General features: G+C 48.3%; 1 protein-coding gene and 1 long non-coding RNA gene across 2 annotated transcripts; both read right to left on the bottom strand.

The window, feature by feature from the left end:
- Nucleotides 1-7,741: 7,741 nt before the first annotated feature.
- Nucleotides 7,742-12,249, bottom strand: LOC116786717. The gene is made up of 3 exons (XR_004357047.1): nucleotides 12,190-12,249; nucleotides 10,510-10,826; nucleotides 7,742-8,501 (listed from the first exon to the last, which is right to left on the bottom strand). It is a non-coding gene; the product is annotated as an uncharacterized LOC116786717 (long non-coding RNA).
- A 3,891-nt stretch (nucleotides 12,250-16,140) lies between these two features.
- On the bottom strand, nucleotides 16,141-21,791 carry LOC116786777 (endonuclease domain-containing 1 protein-like). Its single transcript, XM_032687742.1, has 4 exons — nucleotides 21,682-21,791; nucleotides 19,740-20,056; nucleotides 17,235-17,731; nucleotides 16,141-16,249 (listed from the first exon to the last, which is right to left on the bottom strand). Exons 2-4 carry the CDS (start codon nucleotides 20,019-20,021, stop codon nucleotides 16,141-16,143), a joined length of 888 nt encoding a protein of 295 aa, XP_032543633.1. The 5' UTR covers nucleotides 20,022-20,056; nucleotides 21,682-21,791.
- Nucleotides 21,792-23,090: the final 1,299 nt, after the last annotated feature.

Raw genomic sequence — 23,090 nt, 5'->3', positions numbered from 1 at the left:
ACTGAAAACCATTGACAAAGTCTGGGGCTGAGATTGGATCCAGCCCCATCCAAACTCCTCTCAGAGAAGGGGTTTAGAAATTAAGGGGTCCTCTCTGCACCTCGTAACTCAGCGGGAGGGCTTCTCTAATAAACTTTGTCTAAAGTCCCACTGTCACTCACGACACATCTCCCCCTGAGAAGGGAACACTTCTCAAAGTTACTCCTCAATGCTGAGAGATTCCTTCTTCTTGTGTCAGATCCTCAGTAAGTGGGCTGGGAATAAGCACTCTGAAACTCAAATCTTTCTTTCGGGAGCAAATGCACTTTCCCTGCAAGCTTGGAGAACAGCCCCTTCCTCCTCCTCCGGGCTCTGCTCACCTTTACAGGCAGCAGGTCACTCATCTGCACCAAGGGGAAAACTTTATCTGGAGAAAAGCAGCAGCAGCAGCAAGATGATGCACTGCTCCAGTCGACTGCTGGTCTTGTTGGCAGCAAGGGAATTCAAAGGCTAGCAGGTTTGACTGCAAAGTGTCTCAAACCCTGCAGTTATTCCCAAGGTAAAATGGAAGGCCCAAGACACTGAAACAACTCTGCAGCCTGGATTTGTGAAATTTCCTTTTCTTTCTACCGTGCAGTGAATTTCTACCCCATTCTCTGATCCTGAGAATTGTACATTTAAGTCTTTCTACAGCCCAAAGCCACAAAAAATACACCACGTACCTCAGACAGGCAAGAGGAAGACACACTCCTAGAATCCTGGTTCAGACTGCTAGATGAGATCCCAGCAGCTCGTCTCTTCCACAAGGAGAGATGGATCACCTTGGATGCACCAACCGCTTCTTTGGAAAGCCACACCGCAGGAAGAGCCACGCTTCAATATATACAGGCTTTGCTGCTGGACATTAATTATGCTGTGAGTAATTAGCAGTCACGTTAACATGATTTCGAGTTTATCTGTTTGCTCACTCCATATGGAAATGAGGTGGTTGATTGCCAGCGGAAATATGTCAGACCAGACTCCAGAGGAAGGGCCTCATTGCTCATGAGGAAGAGCAGCCCTTGTGATCAGGGGCTGTGCCTTGGGTCAGCTGTCTGCCATGGGCAACACTGATCTACCCTTCACCTCTGAATGGGTCAACTCTACTCATTCAGTGCTCACTGCCTCCAGCAGGAGACAGGTGACAATGCTGCGTGGTAGAAGGTGGCAGATCCTGCTGATACACAGACATCATCTTCTGTTAAGAGACTCAAACTGTGATTTAAGAGAAGGCCCTTGGAGATGCTGAAATTGACAGGAGAGCCCTTGTTCCTGTTCAGACTAATCTTAGAATCATAGAACAGCCTCAGCTGGGAGTGACCCTCTGGGAGTGACCACAAGGATCCTTGAGTCACACTCTTATCCCTACACAGAAAAATCCAACAATCCCACCATGTGCCTGAGAGTGTCTAAATACTCCCTGAACTCTTGACAACAGGCTTGCTGCTGTCACCACTTCCCTGGGGAGACTGGTCCAGTGCTCAACCACCCTCTGGGTGAAGAATTCTTTTCTAATATCCAACCTAAATTTCCCAGTTACACGTCATTCCCTCGGGTCCTGTCACTGGTCACGAGACAGAAGAGATCAGTGCCTGCCCCTCCACTACCCCTCACAAGGAAGCTACAGACCACAATGAGGTTGAGGTTTTCTCTTAGCGTCCTCTTCCCCAGGCTGAACAAGCCAAGAGACCTCATCCTCATACAACTTCCCCTCCACGCCCTTCACCATCTTTGTGAGGAGGTGTTCTGTCATTTTGTGGATTTGGGACTTTCTTGCCACTCCCGAAAAATCCAGAAGACTGAGTAAACAGATCCTCCATTCCTGAATCTTGGGCAATGCTCACCCTCAGTGATTCCTTAACATATTTGAGATAAAGGCTTTTGGGATGGTGATAACACCACTGGGTGTGAAGTGCTAAAATGGCACTGAGATGATCTTAGGAGTTCATTGGAAAACTTAGTAAGTTTAAGTCAGGATCTGTGCCTGACAGAGCAGGAGCAAACAGTCTGTGCTCCCCAACTGCAGGATGATGGTTTGTCTTACAGTGGACAAGGACATGAGCCAACCACTTCAGCGGGTAGGTACGGTGGGAGGTCAGTGGGAAACCCTTTGCATTATGAGTGCCCAAGACATGGTAATGTTTCCAGTGCATTTCAAGGATGTAATGTTAAAGACAGTGGATAAACCTAACACAACAAATCTGTTACTTAAAATTCACATCTGGAATAAAGCTGAGCACCAGTGGAATAGACAGATGACTCCCAGACACTGAGGCCCACTGCTGCATCATGATGCGTGGGTGAAGAAAGTAGCCAGGACTCAAAACCTGGCCTGATCAGGAACACACCCTAATTAAACTGCATTCACAAGAAACTGGCTCTTGGAGACAGACTAACATAGAAAACAGTTGTAGGAAGTCCCTCCTACCTCCCCCCATTGAAAGGACTTGAAGTCCCAGTAGCTCTGGTTTTGGCTAAGCAGGATTTGCCCTGTTAAGAGCTGGTTCTCAGCACTCCCTGTGCAATCAAGACAAGAGGAATACACACATCCAGGGCACAGCTGCCACCAGGTAGATGAAGGCAATTACACTACAGAAGTGCTCATTCTCTCTGATGACCATAAGGATTCCCAGAGGGACAAACTCTGCTTGACACCTCTCAGATTACATGAGGTGAGTCCACTCTGTGTTGACATCCCTACACCCAAGATGTCTGTATTCCATTACTCAGAGAAAGCATACCATCAAATACAAAAGCCATCCTTTGCCAATTCCCTTCCTCATGGGCAGGCCTCTGATGCAAACATCCTCTCCCCATTCATTGTCATGACCATGACCTGTCAATCCAGCAGGAATTTCAAGGGAATGTCCTAACCTGCTGCAGTCACATCACCTTCCCTGTGTGGGAGGATGTTTTCCTGAGAGAACAACAGATGAATAATCAATGTAGCAAGAACAGAAGGGAAGTGTGCACTTCATGCAATTCTGTCTTAATGATCTCACATCCAGGAGTTTGATGTGCTTGTAAAAGACAATAGGCGGTGAGGATCAGAGATTATTTCTCCTACTTCTTGGCAGGGTTGGCTGGGGTTAGAGTTGTGCTCCAAGTGTTACTCAATCCCCAAATAGCTGCTGGCACCAAAGATCATCTGGCATGAAGATGAGCTCAGACTAAACTAGTCGTGGGCTAGATTCAAATTCTGGTTCCTGAGCAGTGCAGTCAAAGCTCCTTGTGCAGGTGACTCGCCCTGAGTCAGACGTCCTGCTAGACCAAGGGCCAGCTCATGGATGCAACTGAGCAAGTCAAAAGTTTATGCGTCCCTCTGGGCTGACTCTTCTCCTTGGGATCCAACCTTTCCCTGCAACTATGTGTTCCTCACAATGCTTTTTTTCCACAGCAGGTAGTGGAGTCAGGATTGCTTTACTCAGGTCCCCTGTGATGACAGTCCATGCATTATAACATCAAAGGTAGTGGGGGTCATTGGGGATGTGTATTCAGTGTTGTTCTCCTGCCCTTGTCTTGACTGGTACCTCTAGGGATTTATTAACCATCTCCCCCAGTCTGTGGGGAGAACAGGAGAGGACAATTTTTCCCAGCCTGTCACCCCCTTCTCTTCCTTCAGGTCTGCTATGACAGTTTTTGAGAACAATGAATTCCCTCTGGATGTTAAGGACAGCATATTCTTATTGCTAATTCTACTATGTCTCCTCTGTACAGTTGACATCATGTTTAGAGACAAGACCAAGATTTCTTGGCAAGTTTTCCAGAGACCTGCCCTAGGGAGGAATAACCCTGAGTGGCAGGGAATGTGGGAGGAAAATGGGCCAGCTTTGAAGGAGTATTCTGATCCCGTGGTTTTCAAGTTCACCCCTGCCCAGGTGCAGGACCCTGATCAAGTAGTAAAATATTTGAAAGAAAACTACTGTGGCCATTCCAGAGAGATGCAAAATTATGCAAAGTGCTGGGCCCTGGCTACTACCTACTGGACACTGCTCCTTGGGGTACAGCACCTTCAGGGGGAGGGGAAGGAAAGCAGACCCAGAGACACCACCAAGGCAGGTTGCAGAGCTGGAAGCCCTCCAGCTGCCTTTAGATATCGCTGAATGAGAGAAATGGACAACATTCAATCCCTGCACTGACTCGTGGAGGGATGGTAGCAAATGGTCTCTCGAGGTGGTTGAACTGATGGCAAAAACCGATTGGCAGCACAGGGGGAAACTCATCTGGGCTGCTGAACTGTAGAAGACATCACTGCCCAGGAAGAGATGTTGCCTGAGAAAGTACATCATGTACATGGACCGAGGAGTTGGGCTACAGAACAACACTGCAACACCTGAGGTTCTACCAATCGAGCTGGCCCTGCCCAATCAGAACCCTTATTTACTGGAGACAAAGTCCCCGTGGTGCTTATGAGAAATGCATTAGGAAAGACAGTTTGGATTAGTCCTGCCTCAGGCAAAGGCAAACCCACCTGTGGGATTGTTTTTGCTCAAGGACCTGAGTGCACTTGGGGAAAGTGGGGGAAACACGATGTGTACCTCAGGGGGATTTGATTTTGGGTGAGAATCATCTGTAAGGATGGATTGCATAAATAATACTGATTGCTGAATGAAACTGCCACTGTAACCAGGAAATACCACGGACAATGAGTATGGACTGATCCGGTTGCTCCAGTCATGGACTAAAGGAACGCAACACACATCTTGGGGGAGGGTCAGTGACACCTGAAGTAACACCTGTGCTTGTGTCTAGTCATATGTATACAGATGTATATGTATACAGCTGAAAGGTATGACATTTGGGCATGATGTGGATGGTCTAGAATAAGGAGCAGATAATATCCTAGGTACAGTAGGGGTGGGAGTTTTGCAGAAATGTTTATTCCACACAACCCATTATCCACACAACCCATTATCCACACAACCCACGTTATCATTGTGGGGAGGAAGATTTTGTTTGGCAGAGAACTCAAAGGCACTGGAAGCAGAATGGTTTTTCTTCTTGCCTTGTTGAAGAAGGGGTGGACTGGTGCCTTCAAAAAACCACGGGCAGAAGCGAAGTCCTTTCCCTGGCTCCCAGGAGAGGGAGGCCACTGCTGCCCATCATGCAGGTTGGAGCTGCTCCACAAGTCCCAGCCACTGCTGGAACCGCCCCAAATCTAAAAAACAATCACAACCACTAATGCCAGGACCTGGAACCAGCCTCTCAGCAGCAAAACTCCTTTTGGATGAAATAATTTCCCAGGTTTTGCGTTGTCCCTGTTTCTCCATTGTTAAGCTGGTTGGGGAGGGTTTGCCACTTGGCTTCTTTGCTCTCCCGGGCCACGTGGGGAATCCAGTCAGGTGTTATCAACAGGGAGCAGTTCCTGTTCGGTCGCTGGTGGATTCCCCTCTTTGTGGGTCAACCATTTCCTCTCTATTATTGTGTTCTATTGCGAGGCTTTTTTGTTTTTCTCAGTAAAACTCCTCTCCCTGAGCAGCAGCAGCAACAACCTGTGATGAGTTGACCATAAGCCCCCTTCCCCATCTCTCTGTGCCACTGGGGGGGAGGGTAGAACTGGAGCAGGAGGGAGGGGTGGAGGGAAGGTGTTTGTAGGATTTCTTTTACTTCTCATTCTCCAGTTCTGATTCTGCTTGGGATAAATTTAATGAATATTCCCACTTGGAGTCTGCTTTGCCTGTGACGCTGATCGGTGAGTGATCTGTCCCAATACTTATCTCAGCTCATGAACCCTTTGTTATATTTCTCTCCTCTGTCCGGTTGGAGAGGGGAATGCGAAAGTGGTTTTAGTGGGTACCAGGCATCCAGCCAGGGTCAATCCACTTCAGCAAATTAGTTTTGTGTGCAGTCTGTTCCATTCGAACTTTCTGGAAAGGGGTTGGTGGGCTTTGGGGGTCTTGGGTGGTCTTGTTCTCCCCCTGCTGTCTATGCTCACTTCTGGGCCTCATTCCTACACTTGGGCTGTACTGTGTTGTGCTTATCTCCAGGAACTACAACAAGGATATATGTGCTGCCCTATGTCCATATGGCCTCTCTCCAGCCACATCTTCTTCTTCTCGTGCTGTGTCATTAGCAGCAGTCCTTGGCTGACTCCACAGCCATGCAGCTACTGGGTTTGAGACATACACATTAGCCCCTTATCTTCTGATATTTTACAGCCCCCAAGGACATTGGTCCAGGGGTGAGAGATGAGACACTGTAGGATGGTGAACAACAGCTGCTGAGCTGAGAAGTTCAGGCTCAAGCTGGTACTTCTCGGAATGACACAGCTTGTAGGAGCCGTTTGCAGCCTGATCCACTTTGTTCATGCACATTCCCAGCAGAAGCAACTGCAGTCTGATGGGGAAACTTTAGTAAGTGTGATGGCATCTTTAGATTGAATTTGGACACCCCTCCTCCTGCAAGGATGCTCTGGGGACTGTGACATCACCCGTGGTGGAAATTTCAGCAAGAAGCAACTTGTGGTTTATATGTAAGATGACCCTGCAATCCAGCACTGGAGCAATGATTTTTATTGTGAACTACTCAGGAACTATATGAGCTGGCACACACAGATCTTTTGATTGACACATTGAATAGATTGAATACATTGATTATATTGGATACTCTGAATACGTTTTATGAAATCCTTTAGCCATAGATCTGCAGAAAAGGTTCAGAAGCACAGCAGGGAATGAAGTTATCCAAGCAGATATTTCTGACTGGTCAAAGCTTCCTGTAGGTCTGATGCCTGAGCCTGCCTATCTCAGACCTCAGCTCCTGCTTCCACAAGGTACGGATTTCAAAAGCAAGCAAACAAAATCTGGTTCCCAGGATCACAGAATCACTGCATTGTTGAGGTTTGGAGGGACCTCTGAAGATCTCCTAGTCCAGAGCCCTGGTCAAGCAGGCTCAGCTAGAGCAGGTTGTCCAGGATCATGTCCACTTGGGGCTTGAGCCTCTCCAGCAATGGAGACTCCACAACACCCGTGGGCAACCTGAGCCACCCGCGTCCCACAGCCTTCCTAAGGAGGGGAGGAACAAGTCAGCAGCACACTGTGAGGGACAGCTAATGAGGAGAGGAAGGAACTAAGACCCGTCTCTGGGCATGGAGCAAAAGGGAAACAAGGCAAAGCCCTTCTGGTCTCAGTGAGAAGCTCTCATTTCCTTGTCCATGGGCTCTTCTCCAGCTGTTCCCTCCAGACTGCCAGGGCAAGGACTCATCCCTAAGAGCTCTCTGCCAGCATGGGCAGCAAAGCAAACCAGATGGAGGCTCTGCCCACCTCCTTCTCCTTTTATCAGAGCAGGAGGAGGAGTTACCCTGAGGGACAGAGCTGGAAACCCACCAGAGAAGGGAGCAGGATGGACACTGCACAGGACATTTGTCCCCCTCTCCTCTGCTCTCCTGAGACCCCACCTGCAGTGCTGCCTCCAGCCCTGGGCTCAAAACAAGAGAAGGACACCAACCTGTTGGGGTGGAGTCCAGAGGAGGTCATGAAGGTTCTCTGAGAGCTGGATCACCTCTGCTGTGGAGGTAGGCTGAGAGAGCTGGGGGTGTTCAGCTGGAGAAGGCTCTGAGGAGAATTTAGATCCCATTCTAGTACCTAAAGGGTCTCCAGGACAATTGGAGAGGGACAAGGGCATGGAATGACAGGAGAAGGTGGAATAGCTTTAAACTGGCAGACTACATATCAGGGAGAAATTCTTCCCTGTGAGGGTGGTGAGGCCCTGGCACAGGTTGCCCAGAGAAGCTGTGTCTGCCCCATCCCTGGAAGTGTTCAAGGCCAGGTTGGAGGTGGCTCTGAGCAACCTGGCCTAGTGGAAGGTGTCCCTGCTATATTGCAGGGGGGTTTGGAATTGGATGATCTTTGAGGTCCATTCCAACTCAAAGCATTCTGTGATTCTGTGATCTGTGGGAAAAGCCACCAAGCCGTTTACGCTCAGGATGTGAGGCTTGTGTTACGGGGACAGTCGTCATGGAAGAGAGAAACATTTTGCATTCCATACAGCTGGGCCAACCTCTTCTCCAGGTGCCCAGAGAGGTTTTCCAGATCCTGTTCTGCTTGCTGTTCGGGCAATGGCTGCCCAAGCACTCACAGTGTTGTTCTTGGTCTTGCAGCAGGCACCAGACCAGATGTGGCTGGGTACATTAACCCTCCCACCAGCAATGGAGGAGTTCCCAGGCACAGCACCCACAATGACGAAGATTTTGTCAGTTTGACATTTCTTGGTTTTCTGGCGCATCGTTTGCTGCTCGTACTTTTTCCAGGCGCCTCGGTTGAGTTTTTCGTTCATGGGCACTATGTTGGTGAGGGTGAAGGTCGCATTCCTGCTCTCCATGGTGTTGTGGTGGCCATTAGGGTTCAAATGGCCACGGTCCCAGCCGCTGTGATCATAGTCTGCGTTGACAGCCTGGCTTTGCATGATTTGCGCTCTGGTGATGTTGTATGCACGTTCAAGGGCCTGCACTGTGTACATGTCTTGGGGCAATGGTCATCTATCAGCTTGACAGATAAGGAAGAAGAAAAGATGTTAGTATTGGGGATAGGAGTAATGGAGCAGGTTTGCCTACAGCAGAAGTCTCTGAGTGTCAAAATCTCATTTTTTCTCTTCTCAGTCTATGTAAATATATGAATTCGAGAGAAATCCTATAGATGCCCCTCCTGGATGGACACAACAGCTTTTAAGACAAAAGAAGCTCAGAATGTGACTGCTCTCCTTTTGACTTGTGACCTTTGTGATCCAGCCTGCAGCCTGTGCTGGGGAGTGTGGCTGGATACATGAGATACTGAGCATTTTTCCACTCTGGCTTTGAAAGGAGAAAGGTCTTTGGTGAGAAACCTTCCCTGACACAGCTGGTTCCCTTTCAACCTGTCTCCAAACCCACTTCTACCCTAGATCCTTCCACCCCATTCTGTCTTTCTCTGATTCCATCTGTGGCTGCTACAGGTGTACCACACTCCTGGAACACCAGGGTTTGCCTCCTCTAACCCAGACATAGGGAGATGTGTAGAGAAACCAGTCTTAGAGGTGAAGTTCCCAGGGGGCTACAGGTCACTGCAAGGATGAAAGTTTTTTTGTTCATTAATGAAAAAGATTTCATTGGAAATGGGATCTGCTACTGCAGTCCTAATAACATGTCTCAGAGCTGATCTGAGCCAGGAAGCATCTTCAGCAGTCTCACTGCAAAGAAGTTAAAAATGATCAACTTCTTCAAGAGCTCATAATCTCAAAAGAGTCCTGAGGAACCCAAGTACTGAAAAAGGACCTCTGGAGAAAGTTACCAAATCAAAGAGTTTTCAGGAGGCCTGGCTCCATAGTCCAGGAGAAAAAGGGCCAGGTTGGATGGGGCTCTCAGTAACCAGGTCTAGTAGGAGGTGGCCCTTCCCATGGCAGGGGGTGTGGAATTGAGATGATCTTTGATGTTCTTTCCAACACAAACCCTTCAGTGTTTCTATGATTCTGCAAAATGAGAGAAGCTTTATCCCAGCTCTAAATGCGGAGACTGCAGTGGTGCAATGCCATATTAGTTGCTTGAGTTCCAATGAGTACAGAGTGAAAATGGTTTTTTTTTCAGAATTCCAACACCTTTCTGTTCATCTTTGGAAAAACATTTATTCTCCCTCTGGAACAGGGCAGATGGCTTTCTTCTGTCACTCATGAACACCTCAATTCCATCCTGCTGCTCTGTCCTTAGCAATGACCTGAACTTCCTCTCTTTCTGTTCCATAATTCCTTTGGTCTTTTTCACTGGAGGTCTGAAGGACATTTGGGAGAGCTCTGTTGTTTGTGGAGATCTGAGTGTCTGGTAGATCCTTCTGAACCAAACCTGAGGCAACAGTGCTCAGGGGCAACTGGCCATGGCTGGAGATCACCCCCTTCTGACTGGACTGACACTGATGCTCCTCGCTTTTCACTGCCTGAAATATCACTCAATAAATTCCTCACTGTTCACCAAACCTTCTCACCACTCAATGCCTGTGCCAAGGCTTTTTCCCTGTGTCATCCCACCCAATTCTGAGTTTCTCCTCACTTCTCTCAGGTCACTTACAAAGACAAATTGAGTCCTAACTGTGAGAAATTAAGCTCTGTCAGGGATGCAAAACAGCTCAGGGCAAAGTGGAGATCGGAATCCAGCAGGACTCTTGGTCCCCCAAATTTAGCTGCTGTTGGATGCCTTTTCCCCATCACTGGGTCTCCCACCATAGCAGGGCACAGAGAGGGAGGTCATTTGACTTTGGAATGGAATGGAATTTGACTTATGTTGCTCTCAGGTCAATGCAGAAAACTGGACACCTTTGGGATAGGACTCCTGCTCCTGCTGCTGTTTGAAGTGCATCAGAGGAATTATGTGGTGCAGGTGTTTGAAGTGAGATGAGATGAATCCCACCCAGGGAGTCCATTTGCAGATGTGTGTGTATGGGGGTGGGAGGAAATAGAGATGTTTGGTTAAATGCTGCAGTTCATCTTTTAGTGACTGCAGAGTGAAATGCTGTAAGAGAGGACACTCACCTGGGGCTCAACTGTCCATGTGTGGTTTGTGAGGACCTTTCCAGGCTCGTATTTATAAGCAGAGTACATGGGAATACGCTTCTGTCTGTCGTACAAGGTGGCAAAGAAACGCTGGTTGTTTAAGGTCTGGCAGATCCAGGCTGGGTTCTGTGGCTTCATTGCTGCATCTGGGGGGGTGTTACCGTAGAAGAACTGAAGACAATTTACAAACAACGGCACCAGCTCGCTGTGGCCCAGCCAGAGGCAGCTCGCCCAGACCTGCAGCAGCAGCAGCCACAGCATCGTGGGAGGATTTCAGGTGAAGGGCTCTTGCTCCCCTGGAAGGCAAATGCAGAGGGACACTCAGCTTAGAGAGAGCTGACCATGGCCTGCAGTCATTTTTGTGCTGGTGGGACACAGCTGTCTAGAGGACTATGAGAGACTCCGAAGAGGGTACTGTCTGACCTCCTGGATATGGAAAAGTGCCAGGGCAAACAGAGTGAAATCTAAAAGAGGGTTAAGGTGACTGCAGGAGGCAGCAGTGGGAGAATTCATCTTACCTGAGGAGGGATCCAAACCCACCTCATGTGCAATCAGCTCTCACAGCAAAGTTTCTGATGCACCAGCGGCTTAAGGATAGCAGTGATATTTCCATTTTCAGTGCTATAACAATACTTAAAGACTATTTTAAAATCAACAGAGTGATTTTAAAATGACTAGCATTTTAAAGAAGGCAGGCAGGAGAGGCAGCTGGAAGGATTCATGGGACAGAAAGCTGCTACAGTCCACCTTACACTGTAAAAGGGTCTGGGCTGAGGACTGCAGAAGACTTGACAAGGCACCTTGCACATTTGCTCTCTTCTGACTCTTTGCCCTGACTTTTATCTCTTCATATCCAATCAGTTCAGGATATAGAGCTACACACACCCTTGCTCTCACCCACGGCATCTGGTCCTTTTTCTCTTTACCAGCCCTGGATCAGGAATGTGGGGACCAGTGACAAGGAAACTCAGAATATGAGCCACAAGCTGTGGCTTTTTCAGTGCTCTGCAGAGCAGGACCATCTCTGCCCCAAATCAAGCAGAGAAGTTCCTGAAAGGTCCTTTTGCACCAACCCCTCCATGAACTTAAAATATATCCCACTTACTCAATATCAGATAGATAGAAACCAACTTACCGTGGGAAATATGGGCTCAGGACTCTGCTCACAGCCCCAGAGTGGCAGAGGACTTTGAAATGTCTCTGCTGCAGTCTGAGATTGACTGTTTATATATGATCTCCTGGAAGGAAGAGTTATAACATCTCCCACACAGGGTTTCAGGCTAAGTTTGCCCAGGAGTGCAGCCAGTACCTGTGTTTGTCCAGAGGTTTTTTGCAAGGTCATGGGTGGAATTTTGGTACTCCATAAGCTCGGCACCACACCTCACCCCTCCTGATTCTTAGTCAACATTATGGTGTGAATTTTCCAGGTGACTTGGTTTGAATTTCTCTCCCAAATCCATCCTTCTATCCTTGCCCTCCTTAATACAAAAACTTAAAGAGCTGCACAATTCAGTGCATGTATAACCTCTCATTTCTCCTTGGAAGGCCAATGTTGGAGCTCAGCAACTCCAGCCTATGCTTTGTCTGATCTCTTTATTCCAAAGCTAAGGAAACACTTGAAATATTGGAGTCAATGCTGAGAAAGGAGCAAGAGCTTACCTTGAAGTAGAGTCTCAGAACAGGCAACTGAGCCGCTCCTTGCCTCTTCTCCCTGGAGAAACAGTTGGCTGATCCCTCAGGAGTCCCACTGCAATATATGCCCAGTTGTAAATCTGATAAACAGGGAATTCCACAGAAAAGAGAAGTTTTCTGTTGTCACTCAGGGGAGATTTGTTCATCCTTTCGCAGAAATTGGGTAACAGTTGCTATTTGCAATTTCTTCTGGGTTTCTCCAAAGGTAGCTGACTTGAAGCAACAGGTCAGGAGCAGTTAACTGGGTCTGCTGACATCCCTCTCCATTTCCTCATTCCCCACGGGCCACAGCCACTGCTGCTGCAGCACCCACACAGGTTTCTGTTCCTGGCAGAACATCTCTGGTGGCCTTTGACCAACCTGTCTCGGAGCACCCCCAGATGTCCACAGTCAGCTCTTCTGCAGCCTCTCAGGAGATAATTAAGATGGCCAGGCTGCATATTTTCCCTTTCTGGATTGCCAAGTCTCTGTAAGAGCCCTTATTCCTGCCACCAGCCTGGGAAAGAGAAGGTCTTGGGGCCACATTAGAGTCCCTTGCAGTTCTTTAAGGGTGTGCAAGACAGCTGGAGAGAGACTTTGCACAAGGGCCTGGAGTTGATAGGACAAGGTGCAATGGCTTTGAGCTGAAGGAGTGTAGATTTAGTTTGGATATGAGGACGAAACTCTTGGCTGTGAGGGTGGTGAGACAGTGGCACAGGTTGCCCAGAGAAGCTGTGGCTGCCTCATCCCTGGAAATGTTCAAGGTCAAGTTAGATGGGACTTGGAGTAACCTGGTCTAGTGGAAGGTGTCCCTGCCCATGGAAACAGATTGGATCCAGAAAATCTTTAAGGGTCCTTCCAAGACTCAGAATGAGTCTTCTGTGAGTCTATAGTCATTTATCCACTACTAAACTGGACTCATTTTCATCCACTCCCAAACGTCCAGGAATACTGGACAACAAGTTGGTTGTCACCACCAGAAATGATCAGAAGAAGTGTGATAGATCAAAGTGTGTTTGAAGGAAGTCGTTGAGTCCTGTGGTTTATTTTGTCCCTGATAACCTGGAACTGGCATCTTAAAGTGGTTTTGAGGGAGATACGGCACAAGGCTGATAAGAAGCAGATCTGGCAGAGCTGGGGCAATCCTTTGTATCGTTTCTATCATATTTCCTCCTTTCTGATGAGGCCCAACTGGCCTGACAAAGCAGCAGTTGCAAGAAGCAAGGCCAAACTGTGCTCATGTTATTAAAAAGGTCCATAAACCACCAAAGACCCCCGGAGCATCCCCTGACTCATTTCCACAGTGTAGCATCACACTGTGTAAAACCCCACCCAGGGAAGGCAGTGGGGCATTTCCACAGGACCCAGAATGAATAGAACCCACCCAACTCTCTGTGTCTCTGGCCCCCACCCTCAAAGGATCAAGGCTACAGACACTGAAATTGCAGATCTCGTTGCCAGATCCATGGGTGGTGATCTCCTTCCTCTCCACTATCTGCTCTTGTCCTTTCCTTCTCTTTCCTTCTGTCTTCTCCTTAGATTTTTTCTTCTTGACATTTCTATACTTTTACAGAAAACAACCAAAATGGCTACAAACATCCTTTCCACTGCAACCAAGTTGTTTTAGAATAAACCTGCCTCATACAGACACTGGTCATTCAGCATCATGTCGACCTCAGTCCTCTATTAAAAGAACTAAGGTTATCCTACCTTGGAGGTTGGTGGTAAAAAGAAGCCATGAACCTCTCATCATACCCCTGGGGTCTAGGAGCTCCCGGTTTTCCATTTCACTGCTTTTTTATACAATTTAATAATAACAACCTAATAACAGGCACTGCTTTGCCTTTCATGTCAGTGTAGGCACTAAGTGTTGTCCAGAGCTGTGCACATCCTGGATGGAGAAGTGCTGTGAGTGATGTTGAATGAGCTCTGCTGCTCATGGATCCAGCTCCCATGGGGTCTCTTCTGTAAGACAAACCTCCATTTCTTCAGCCTGTAAAGGATCCTATTGGATCCTCCAGTCTTCTCCCAGCTGGGAACTCAGAGATATACAGATGAAGGACTATTGATAAGCTTTCCATGTCATGTGTAAAAAGAAACAGAATTAGCAGCACTTTTCTAGGGAAATTGGACCAAAATCCACATCTGCCTTCCCCATGTCAATCTTCTCCTGATTCCCACCTCACTTTTCTTTCTATCAGAGGCTACAGGCAGCAGTCCAACCTCATTCTCAAGGCAGGACAGGCTGGAGGTAGCTGAGCAACTGCAGGGAAATGGAAAAATCTCTTGTGATTGCAATACTGCAAAAACGGGATTTGTACCTTCAGCACCTCCAAGCTGATTCCTTTCTCTATTGGGCTTCCCATGTATTTCACATGTTTACAGTGGATGGGAGGGCATTTCTGGGCACTGACAGGAGTCTTGATCCTGGGGAGACCCCCTGGGAGGTGATAGGGATGGAATTCCTGGGGATGGCCAAACAGCCAGTGGTTCCAGAGGCTGGAAAGCAAGGGCTGTGTGGCATTGGATGAGCCCCACAAGGATGAGTTTCAAGACTCAGCAGGAGTGAAGCGGTTGGGGAGCGAGTCAGATGGAGCCTCATGAGGTACAGCAGAGATTTACCTCAGCCTGAACCAGCACCAGGAGTGGGCAGTGTTGGCATTTGATCCCAGGAGAAAAAAACCATGGGGGCAGGCACCTGGGGCAAGGAGCTGTCCAGCAGAAGGGTGTCAGAGTGATATTCCTACTTTGTCCTTCTAAACAGCAAAATATTCTCTTACCTCTCTAAGCTATCCAACTGGCACAAGTGAGTGCTACTGCTGCTCTCACTGTGGCAGTGGAGACAACAGGAGCACAAGTCCCTGGTGCTACCAGGCACTGCCAGGGTCTGTGCTGGGATCTGGTTCCCTGTGCTCAGGTGTCCAGAGCCACTGCCGATGCCATTGGGGAACCTACCTGGCCTCTGGCTGATGGCCCAGATGGGTTTGGTGTTCCCCAGGATTCTGCAGCAGATCAGCCCCACCAGGGCTCTCCCACACCTCAGGGCACTTCAAGGGCCCAGGGTGCATCTGTTTATGGAGCTGAGCCAGGCCTGGATCTCTGGTGGTTGGGATCAGAGCTGGGACACCCAGCACACCTGGAGACACCTGCATGTTGCTACCTGACTTTACACCTCAACCCCACCCACTGTTTCAGTGCAGTCCCCAAAGAGGTTGGTCCAGGGTGAGAGATGAGACACTGCAGGATGGTGAACAACAGCTGCTGAGCTGAGAAGTTCAGGCTCAAGCTGGAACCTCTGGAAGTGACACAGCTTGTAGGAGCTGTTTGCAGCCTGATCCACTTTGTTCATGCACATTCCTAGGACAAGTAACTGCAGTCTGAGAGAGACATTTTAGTACCTGTTATGTCACTTTCAGGTTGGACTTGGAGCCCCTTCCTCCTGCAACGATGCTCTGGGGACTGTGACATCACTAGGAAATTGAGATTTCAGCAAGAAGCAATTTGTAGCTTATATGTAAGATGACCCTGCAATCCAGCACTGAAGCAAATGATTTTTATTGTGAACTACTCAGGAACTACATGATCTGGCAATCTTTGATTGACACATTGAATACATTGATTATATTGAATACAATTAATACACGTCACAAAATCATTTAGCCATAAATCTGCAGAAAAGGTTCAGAAGCATAGCAGAGAATGAAGTTATCCAAGCAGTGTATCACAGACAGAAATTTATCTCTGACTGGTCAAAGCTTCTTGTATATGTGATGCCTGAGCCTGCCTATCTCAGACCTCAGCTCCTGCTTCTACAAGGTGCACGTTTCAAAAGCAAGCAAACAAAATCTGGTTCCCAGGATCACAGAATCACTGCATTGTTGAGGTTTGGAGGGACCTCTCAAGATCTCCTAGTCCAGAGCCCTGGTCAAGCAGGCTCAGCTAGAGCAGGTTGTCCAGGATCATGTCCACTTGGGGCTTGAGCCTCTCCAGCAATGGAGACTCCACAACACCCGTGGGCAACCTGAGCCACCCGCGTCCCACAGCCTTCCTAAGGAGGGGAGGAACAAGTCAGCAGCACACTCTGAGGGACAGCTAATGAGGAGAGGAAGGAACTAAGACCCGTCTCTGGGCATGGAGCAAAAGGGAAACAAGGCAAAGCCCTTCTGGTCTCAGTGAGAAGCTCTCATTTCCTTGTCCATGGGCTCTTCTCCATCTGTTCCCTCCAGACTGCCAGGGCAAGGACTCACCCCTAAGAGCTCTCTGCCAGCATGGACAGCAAAGCAAACCAGCTGGAGGCTCTACCCACCTCTTTCTCCTTTTATCAGAGCAGGAGGAGGAGTTACCCTGAGGGACAGAGCTGGAAACCCACCAGAGAAGGGAGCAGGATGGACACTGCACAGGACATTTGTCCCCCTCTCCTCTGCACTTGTGAGACCCTACCTGCAGTGCTGCCTCCAGCCCTGGACTCAAAACAAGAGAAGGACACAAACCTGTTGGGGTGGAGTCCAGAGGAGGTCATGAAGGTTCTCTGAGAGCTGGATCACCTCTGCTGTGGAGACAGGCTGAGAGAGCTGGGGGTGTTCAGCTGGAGAAGGTTCTTATGAGAATTTAGATCCCATTCCAGTACCTGAAGGGTCTCCAGAAGAGTTGGAGAGGGACTTTGAACAAGGGCATGGAGTGACAAGAGAAGGGGTATTTAAAGTGACAGAGGGTAGTTTATCAGGAAGAAATTCTTCCCTGTGAGGTGGTGAGACACTGATACAGGCTGCCCAGAGAAGCTGTGTCTGCCCCATCTCTGGAAGTGTTCAAGGTCAGGTTGGACATGGCTCTGAGAAACCTGGTTTAGTGGAAAGTGTCCCTTCTATATTACAGGGGGGTTTGGAACTGGATGATCCTTGAGGTCCCTTCCAACTCAAAGCATTCTGTGATACTGTGATCTGTGGGAACAGCTCATGAGCCTTTTACACCCGGGATGTGAGGCTTATTTACGGGGACAGTCGCTGTGGAAGAGAGAAACATTTTGCGCTCCATACAGCTGGGCCAAACTGTTCTCCAGGTCCCCCAGAGTGAGGTCCCAGACCTGGTCCTGGTTGTTCTCGGCCACAGCTGCCCAAGCACTCACGGTGTTGTTCGTGGTCTTGCAGCAGGCACCGGACCAGATGTAGCTGGGTACATTAACCCTCCCATTGGCGATGGAGGAGTTCCCAGGCACAGCCCCCACAATGACGAAGATTTTGTCAGTTTGACATTTCTTGGTTTTCTGGCGCATCGTTTGCTGCTCGTAGTTTTTCCAGGAGCCTCGGTTGAGTGTTGCATTCATGGGCACTATGTTGGTGAGGGTGTAGGTCACATTCCTGCTGTCCGGGGTGTCGTGGTGGCCATTGGGGTTCAAATGGCCACGATCCCAACCACTCTTCTCATAGTCTGTGTTGACAGCCTGGCTTTGCATGATTTCAGCTTTGCTGATGTTGTATTGACGTTCAAGGGTCTGCACTGTTTGCATCTCTTTGGGCAAATTTGAACGTATCAGCTTGACAGGTAAGGAAGAGGAAAAGGTGTTAGTGTTGGGGATGGGAGTAATGGAGCAGGTTTGCCTGGAGCAGAAATCTCCAGGTGTCAAGAACACAGTTTTTCTCTTCTCAGTCTATGTAAATATATGAATCTGAGAGAAATCCTATAGATGCCCCTCCTGGATGAACACAACAGCTTTTAAGACAAAAGAAGCTCAGAATGTGACTGCTCTCCTTTTGACTTGTGACCTTTGTGATCCAGCCTGCAGCCTGTGCTGGGAGTGTGGCTGGATACATGAGATACTGAGTATTTTCCACTCTGGCTTTGAAAGGAGAAAGGTCTTTGGTGAGAAACCTTCCCTGACACAGCTGGTTCCCTTTCAACCTGTCTCCAAACCCACTTCTACCCCACATCCTCCCACCCCCAGTCTGTCATTCTCTGATTCCATCTGTGGCTGCTACAGGTGTACCACACTCCTGGAACACCAGGGTTTGCCTTCTGTAACCCCAGACACAGGGAGATGTGTTGAGAAACCAGTCCTAGAGGTGAGGTTTCCCAGGGGGGCTACAGGTCACTGCAAGGATGAAAGTTTTTTTGTTCATTAATGAAAAAGATTTCATTGGAAATGGGATCTGCTACTGCAGTCCTAATAACATGTCTCAGAGCTGATCTGGGCCAGGGAGCATCTTCGGCAGCCTCACTGCAAAGAAGTTAAAAATGATCAACCTCTTGACAGCTCATAATCCCGAAAGAGTCCTGAGGAACCCAAGTACTGAAAAAGGACCTCTGGAGAAAGTTACCAAAATCAAAGAGTTTGCAGGAGGCCTGGCTCCGTGGTCCAGGAGTAAAAGGACCAGGTTGGATGGGGCTCTGAGCAACCAGGTCTAGTGGGAGGTGGCCCTTCCCATGGCAGGGGGGTTGAATTGAGATGATCTTTGATGTTCTTTCCAACACAAACCTGTCTATGATTCTGTGATACTATAAAATGAGAGAAGCATTTTTCTCAGCCCGAAATGTGGAAACTGCAGTGGTGCAATGCCATATTAGTTGTTTGAGTTCCAGTGAGTAAAAGTGAATATGATTTTTTTTTTTTAGTACTCCAACACCTTTCTGTTCATCTTTGGGAAGACATATTTCTTCTCCCTCTGGAACAGGGCAGATGGCTTTCTTCTGTCACTCATGAACACCTCAATTCCATCCTGCTGCTCTGTCCTTAGCAATGACCTGAACTTCCTCTCTTTCTGTTCCATAATTCCCTTGGTCTTTTTTACTGGAAGTCTGAAGGACATTTGGGAGAGCTCTGTTGTTTGTGGAGATCTGAGTGTCTGGTGGATCCTTCTGAACCAAACCTGAGGCAACAGTGCTCAGGGGCAACTGGCCATGGCTGGAGATCACCCCCTTCTGACTGGACTGACACTGATGCTCCTCACTTTTCACTGCCTGAAATATCACTCAATACATTCCCCAGGGTTCACCAAACCCTCTCACCACTCAGTGCCTGTCCCAAGGCTTTTTCCCTGGGTCATCCCACCCAATTCTGAGTTTCTCCTCACTTCTCTCAGGTCACTTACAAAGACAAATGGAGTCTTAACTGTGAGAAATTAAGCTCTGTCAGGGATGCAAAACAGCTCAGGGCAAAGTGGAGATCAGAATCCAACAGGACTCTTGGTCCCCCAAATTTAGCTGCTGTTGGATGCCTTTTCCCCATCACTGGGTCTCCCACCATAGCAGGGCACAGACAGGGAAGTCATTTGACTTTGGAATGGAATGGAATTTGCCTTGATGTTACTGTCAGGTCAATGCAGAAAACTGGACACCTTTGGGATAGAACTCCTGCTACTGTTTGAAATGCATCAGAGGAATCATGTGGAGCAGGTGTTTGAAGTGAGATGAGATGAATCCCACCCAGGGAGTCCATTTGCAGATGTGTGTGTATGGGGGTGGGAGGAAATAGAGATGTTTGGTTAAATACTGCAGTTCATCTTTTAGTGACTGCAGAGTGAAATGCTGTAAGAGAGGACACTCACCTGGGGCTCAACTGTCCATGTGTGGTTTTTGACGACCTTTCCAGGCTCGTATTTATAAGCAGAATACACGGGAATACGCCTGTCTTTGTCGTACAAAGTAGCAAAGAAACGCTGGTTTTTTAAGGTCTGGCAGATCCAGGCTGGGTTCTGAGGCTTCAGGGCTTTATCTGGGGGGGTGTCACCGTAGAAGAACTCAGGACAACTTGCAAAGGAATCCACCACCTCGCCATGTCCCAGCCAGAGGCAGCTCACCCAGACCTGCAGCAGCAGCAGCCACAGCATCGTGGGAGGATTTCAGGTGAAGGGCTCTTGCTTCCCTGGAAGGCAAATGCAGAGGGACACTCAGCTTGGAGAGAGCTGACCATGGCCTGCAGTCATTTTTGTGCTGGTGGGACACAGCTGGCTGACAAGGGGACTAGGAGAAACCAAGAAGAGGGTACTGTCTGACCTCCTGGATATGGAAAAGTGCCAGGGCAAACAGGGTGAAATCTAAAAGAGGGTTAAGGTGACTACAGGAGGCACCAGTGGGAGAATCCATCTTATCCCAGGAGGGATCCAAACCCACCTCATGTCCAATCAGCTCTCACAGCAAAGTTATCTGACTCTGAGGGTCTGAGGCACAGCAGTGGGACACGGTGACTTTGTCCAAACTCCCGGAGTTGGACAAATTCCTGTACGGTGAAGGGCACTTCTGCAGGAATTTCTATTTCTTCAACAGAAACAAGTCTTCTTTTGTCTGCCTCAGTAATGACATGATTTTCAGCACTCAGTGAGATCACTGCTCTTGGAGAAAACACTGAAAAGTCCCTCTGATGGTGGCAGCCAAGCAGGGAACTTTGTCTTCTTTCCAATGCACCAGCGGCTTAAGGATAGCAGTGATATTTCCATTTTCAGTGCTAGATGCTTAAAATGCTTTCAGTGTTTAAAATGCTGTTTTAAAATCAACAGAGTGATTTTAAAATAACTAGTATTTTAAAGAAGGCAGGTAGGAGAGGCAGCTGGAAGGATTCATGGGACAGAAAGCTGCCACAGCCCACCTGACACTGCAAAAAGGGTCTGGGATGAGGACTGCAGAAGACTTGACAAGGCACCTTGCACATCTCTTCTGACCCTTTGCTCTGACCTTTATCTCTTCATATCCAATCAGTTCAGGACATAGAGCTACACACACCCTTGCTCTCACCCACGGCATCTGGTCCTTTTTCTCTTTACCAGCCCTGGATCAGGAACGTGGGGACCAGTGACAAGGAAACTCAGAATATGAGCCACAAGCTGTGGCTTTTTACAGTACTCTGCAGAGCAGGACCATCTCTGCCCCAAATCAAGCAGAGAAGTTCCTGAAAGGTCCTTTAGCACCAACCCCTCCATGAACTTAAAATATATCCCACTTACTCAATATCAGATAGATAGAAACCAACTTACCGTGGGAAATATGGGCTCAGGACTCTGCTCACAGCCCCAGAGTGGCAGAGGACTTTGAAATGTCTCTGCTGCAGTCTGAGATTGACTGTTTATATATGATCTCCTGGAAGGAAGAGTTGTAACATCTCCCACACAGGGTTTCAGATTAAGTTTGCCCAGGAGTGCAGCCAGTACCTGTGTTTGTCCAGAGGTTTTTTGCAAGGTCATGGGTGGAATTTTGGTACTCCATAAGCTCGGCACCACACCTCACCCCTCCTGATTCTTAGTCAACATTATGGTGTGAATTTTCCAGGTGACTTGGCTTGAATTTCACTCCCAAATCCATCCTTCTGTGCCCTCCTTAATACGAAAAGTTAAAGAGCTGCACAATTCAGTGCATGCATAACCTCTCATTTCTCCTTGGAAGGCAGATGTTGGAGCTCAGCAACTCCAGCCTACGCTTTGTCTGATCTCTTTATTCCAAAGCTAAGGAAATACTTGAAATATTGGAGTCAATGTTGAGAAAGGAACAAGAACTTACCTTGAAGCAGAGTCTCAGAACAGGCAGCTGAACCGCTCCTTGCCTCTTCTCCCTGGAGAAACAGTTGGCTGATCCCTCAGGAGTCCCACTGCAATATATGCCCAGTTATAAATCTGATAAACAGGGAATTCCACAGAAAAGAGAAGTTTTCTGTTGTTCCTCAGGGGAGATTTGTTCATCCTTTCGCAGAAATTGGGTGACAGTTGCTATTTGCAATTTCTTCTGGGTTTCTCCAAAGGTAGCTGACTTGAAGCAACAGGTCAGGAGCAGTTAACTGGGTCTGCTGACATCCCTCTCCATTTCCTCATTCCCCACGGGCCACAGCCACTGCTGCTGCAGCATCCACACAGGTTTCTGTTCCTAGCAGAACATCTCTGGTGGCCTTTGACCAACCTGTCTCGGAGCACCTCCAGATGTCCACAGTCAGCTCTTCTGCAGCCTCTCAGGAGATAATTAATATGGCCAGGCTGCATATTTTCCCTTTCTGGATTGCCAAGTCTCTGTAAGAGCCCTTATTCCTGCCACCAGCCTGGGAAAGAGAAGGTCTTGGGGCCACATTAGAGTCCCTTGCAGTTCTTTAAGGGTGTGCAAGACAGCTGGAGAGAGACTTTACACAAGGGCCTGGAGTTGATAGGACAAGGTGCAATGGCTTTGAGCTGAAGGAGTGTAGATTTAGTTTGGATATGAGGAAGAAACTTGTGCTGGTTTAAAGGTAAACCAGCAGGGGAAAATGAACTCAACCCAAAAGAGAGATTATAAGTCAGAACAGCAATTTAATAAAATAATACAATAAGTACGATTATACAGACAAACAATTGGTTTTAACCCACAAAACCCAAATGTATAACCCAGCACCCGGGGGCATGAACAGAGTGGTGTTCTTTGGGCCCCCTGAGTCTGAAGGAAAGGGAGAGGGGGAAAAACTGTTGGTGAGAGTGCTGTTGCAGTCTGTCAAAAGTGGTGATTGCAGTCCGGCCAAGGGTGGTGGTTGCAGTCCAGTTGAGGGTGGTGGTCTGCAGTCTGGTTGAGAGTGGTGATCTGCAGTCTTCCTCTGGATCCCACGAGTGGTAAAAAAAGTTCCAAGACTCCAAGATTACATATTCTCCAGTTCAGGCAGGAATGCCCACTACTTTCCTCAGGGCGGAGAGTTTCACAAAGGGTGTGAGGAACAGGGAGGCACCCTTCTGTATCGCAGGCCTCTTAACACCTACTTTGTAGCCTGAGGAGTCAGGCTGCTCTGGGCAGAGGGTGTAAATAGTCTATTAAAAACAGTTTCTGGGAAATGGCATGGAAGGCTACAGAATACACAGTTTTGGGTGTATACCCATCCAGTGATGAACTGGTCTCAGCTGTCCTAACTAGGACAAAACTCTTGGCTGTGAGGGTGGTGAGACAGTGGTACAGGTTAC

This window comes from Chiroxiphia lanceolata, chromosome 5 (genome assembly GCF_009829145.1).
Source record: "Chiroxiphia lanceolata isolate bChiLan1 chromosome 5, bChiLan1.pri, whole genome shotgun sequence".
Taxonomy (NCBI): domain Eukaryota; kingdom Metazoa; phylum Chordata; class Aves; order Passeriformes; family Pipridae; genus Chiroxiphia; species Chiroxiphia lanceolata.
This window is presented reverse-complemented; position numbering and strand designations above follow the sequence as displayed.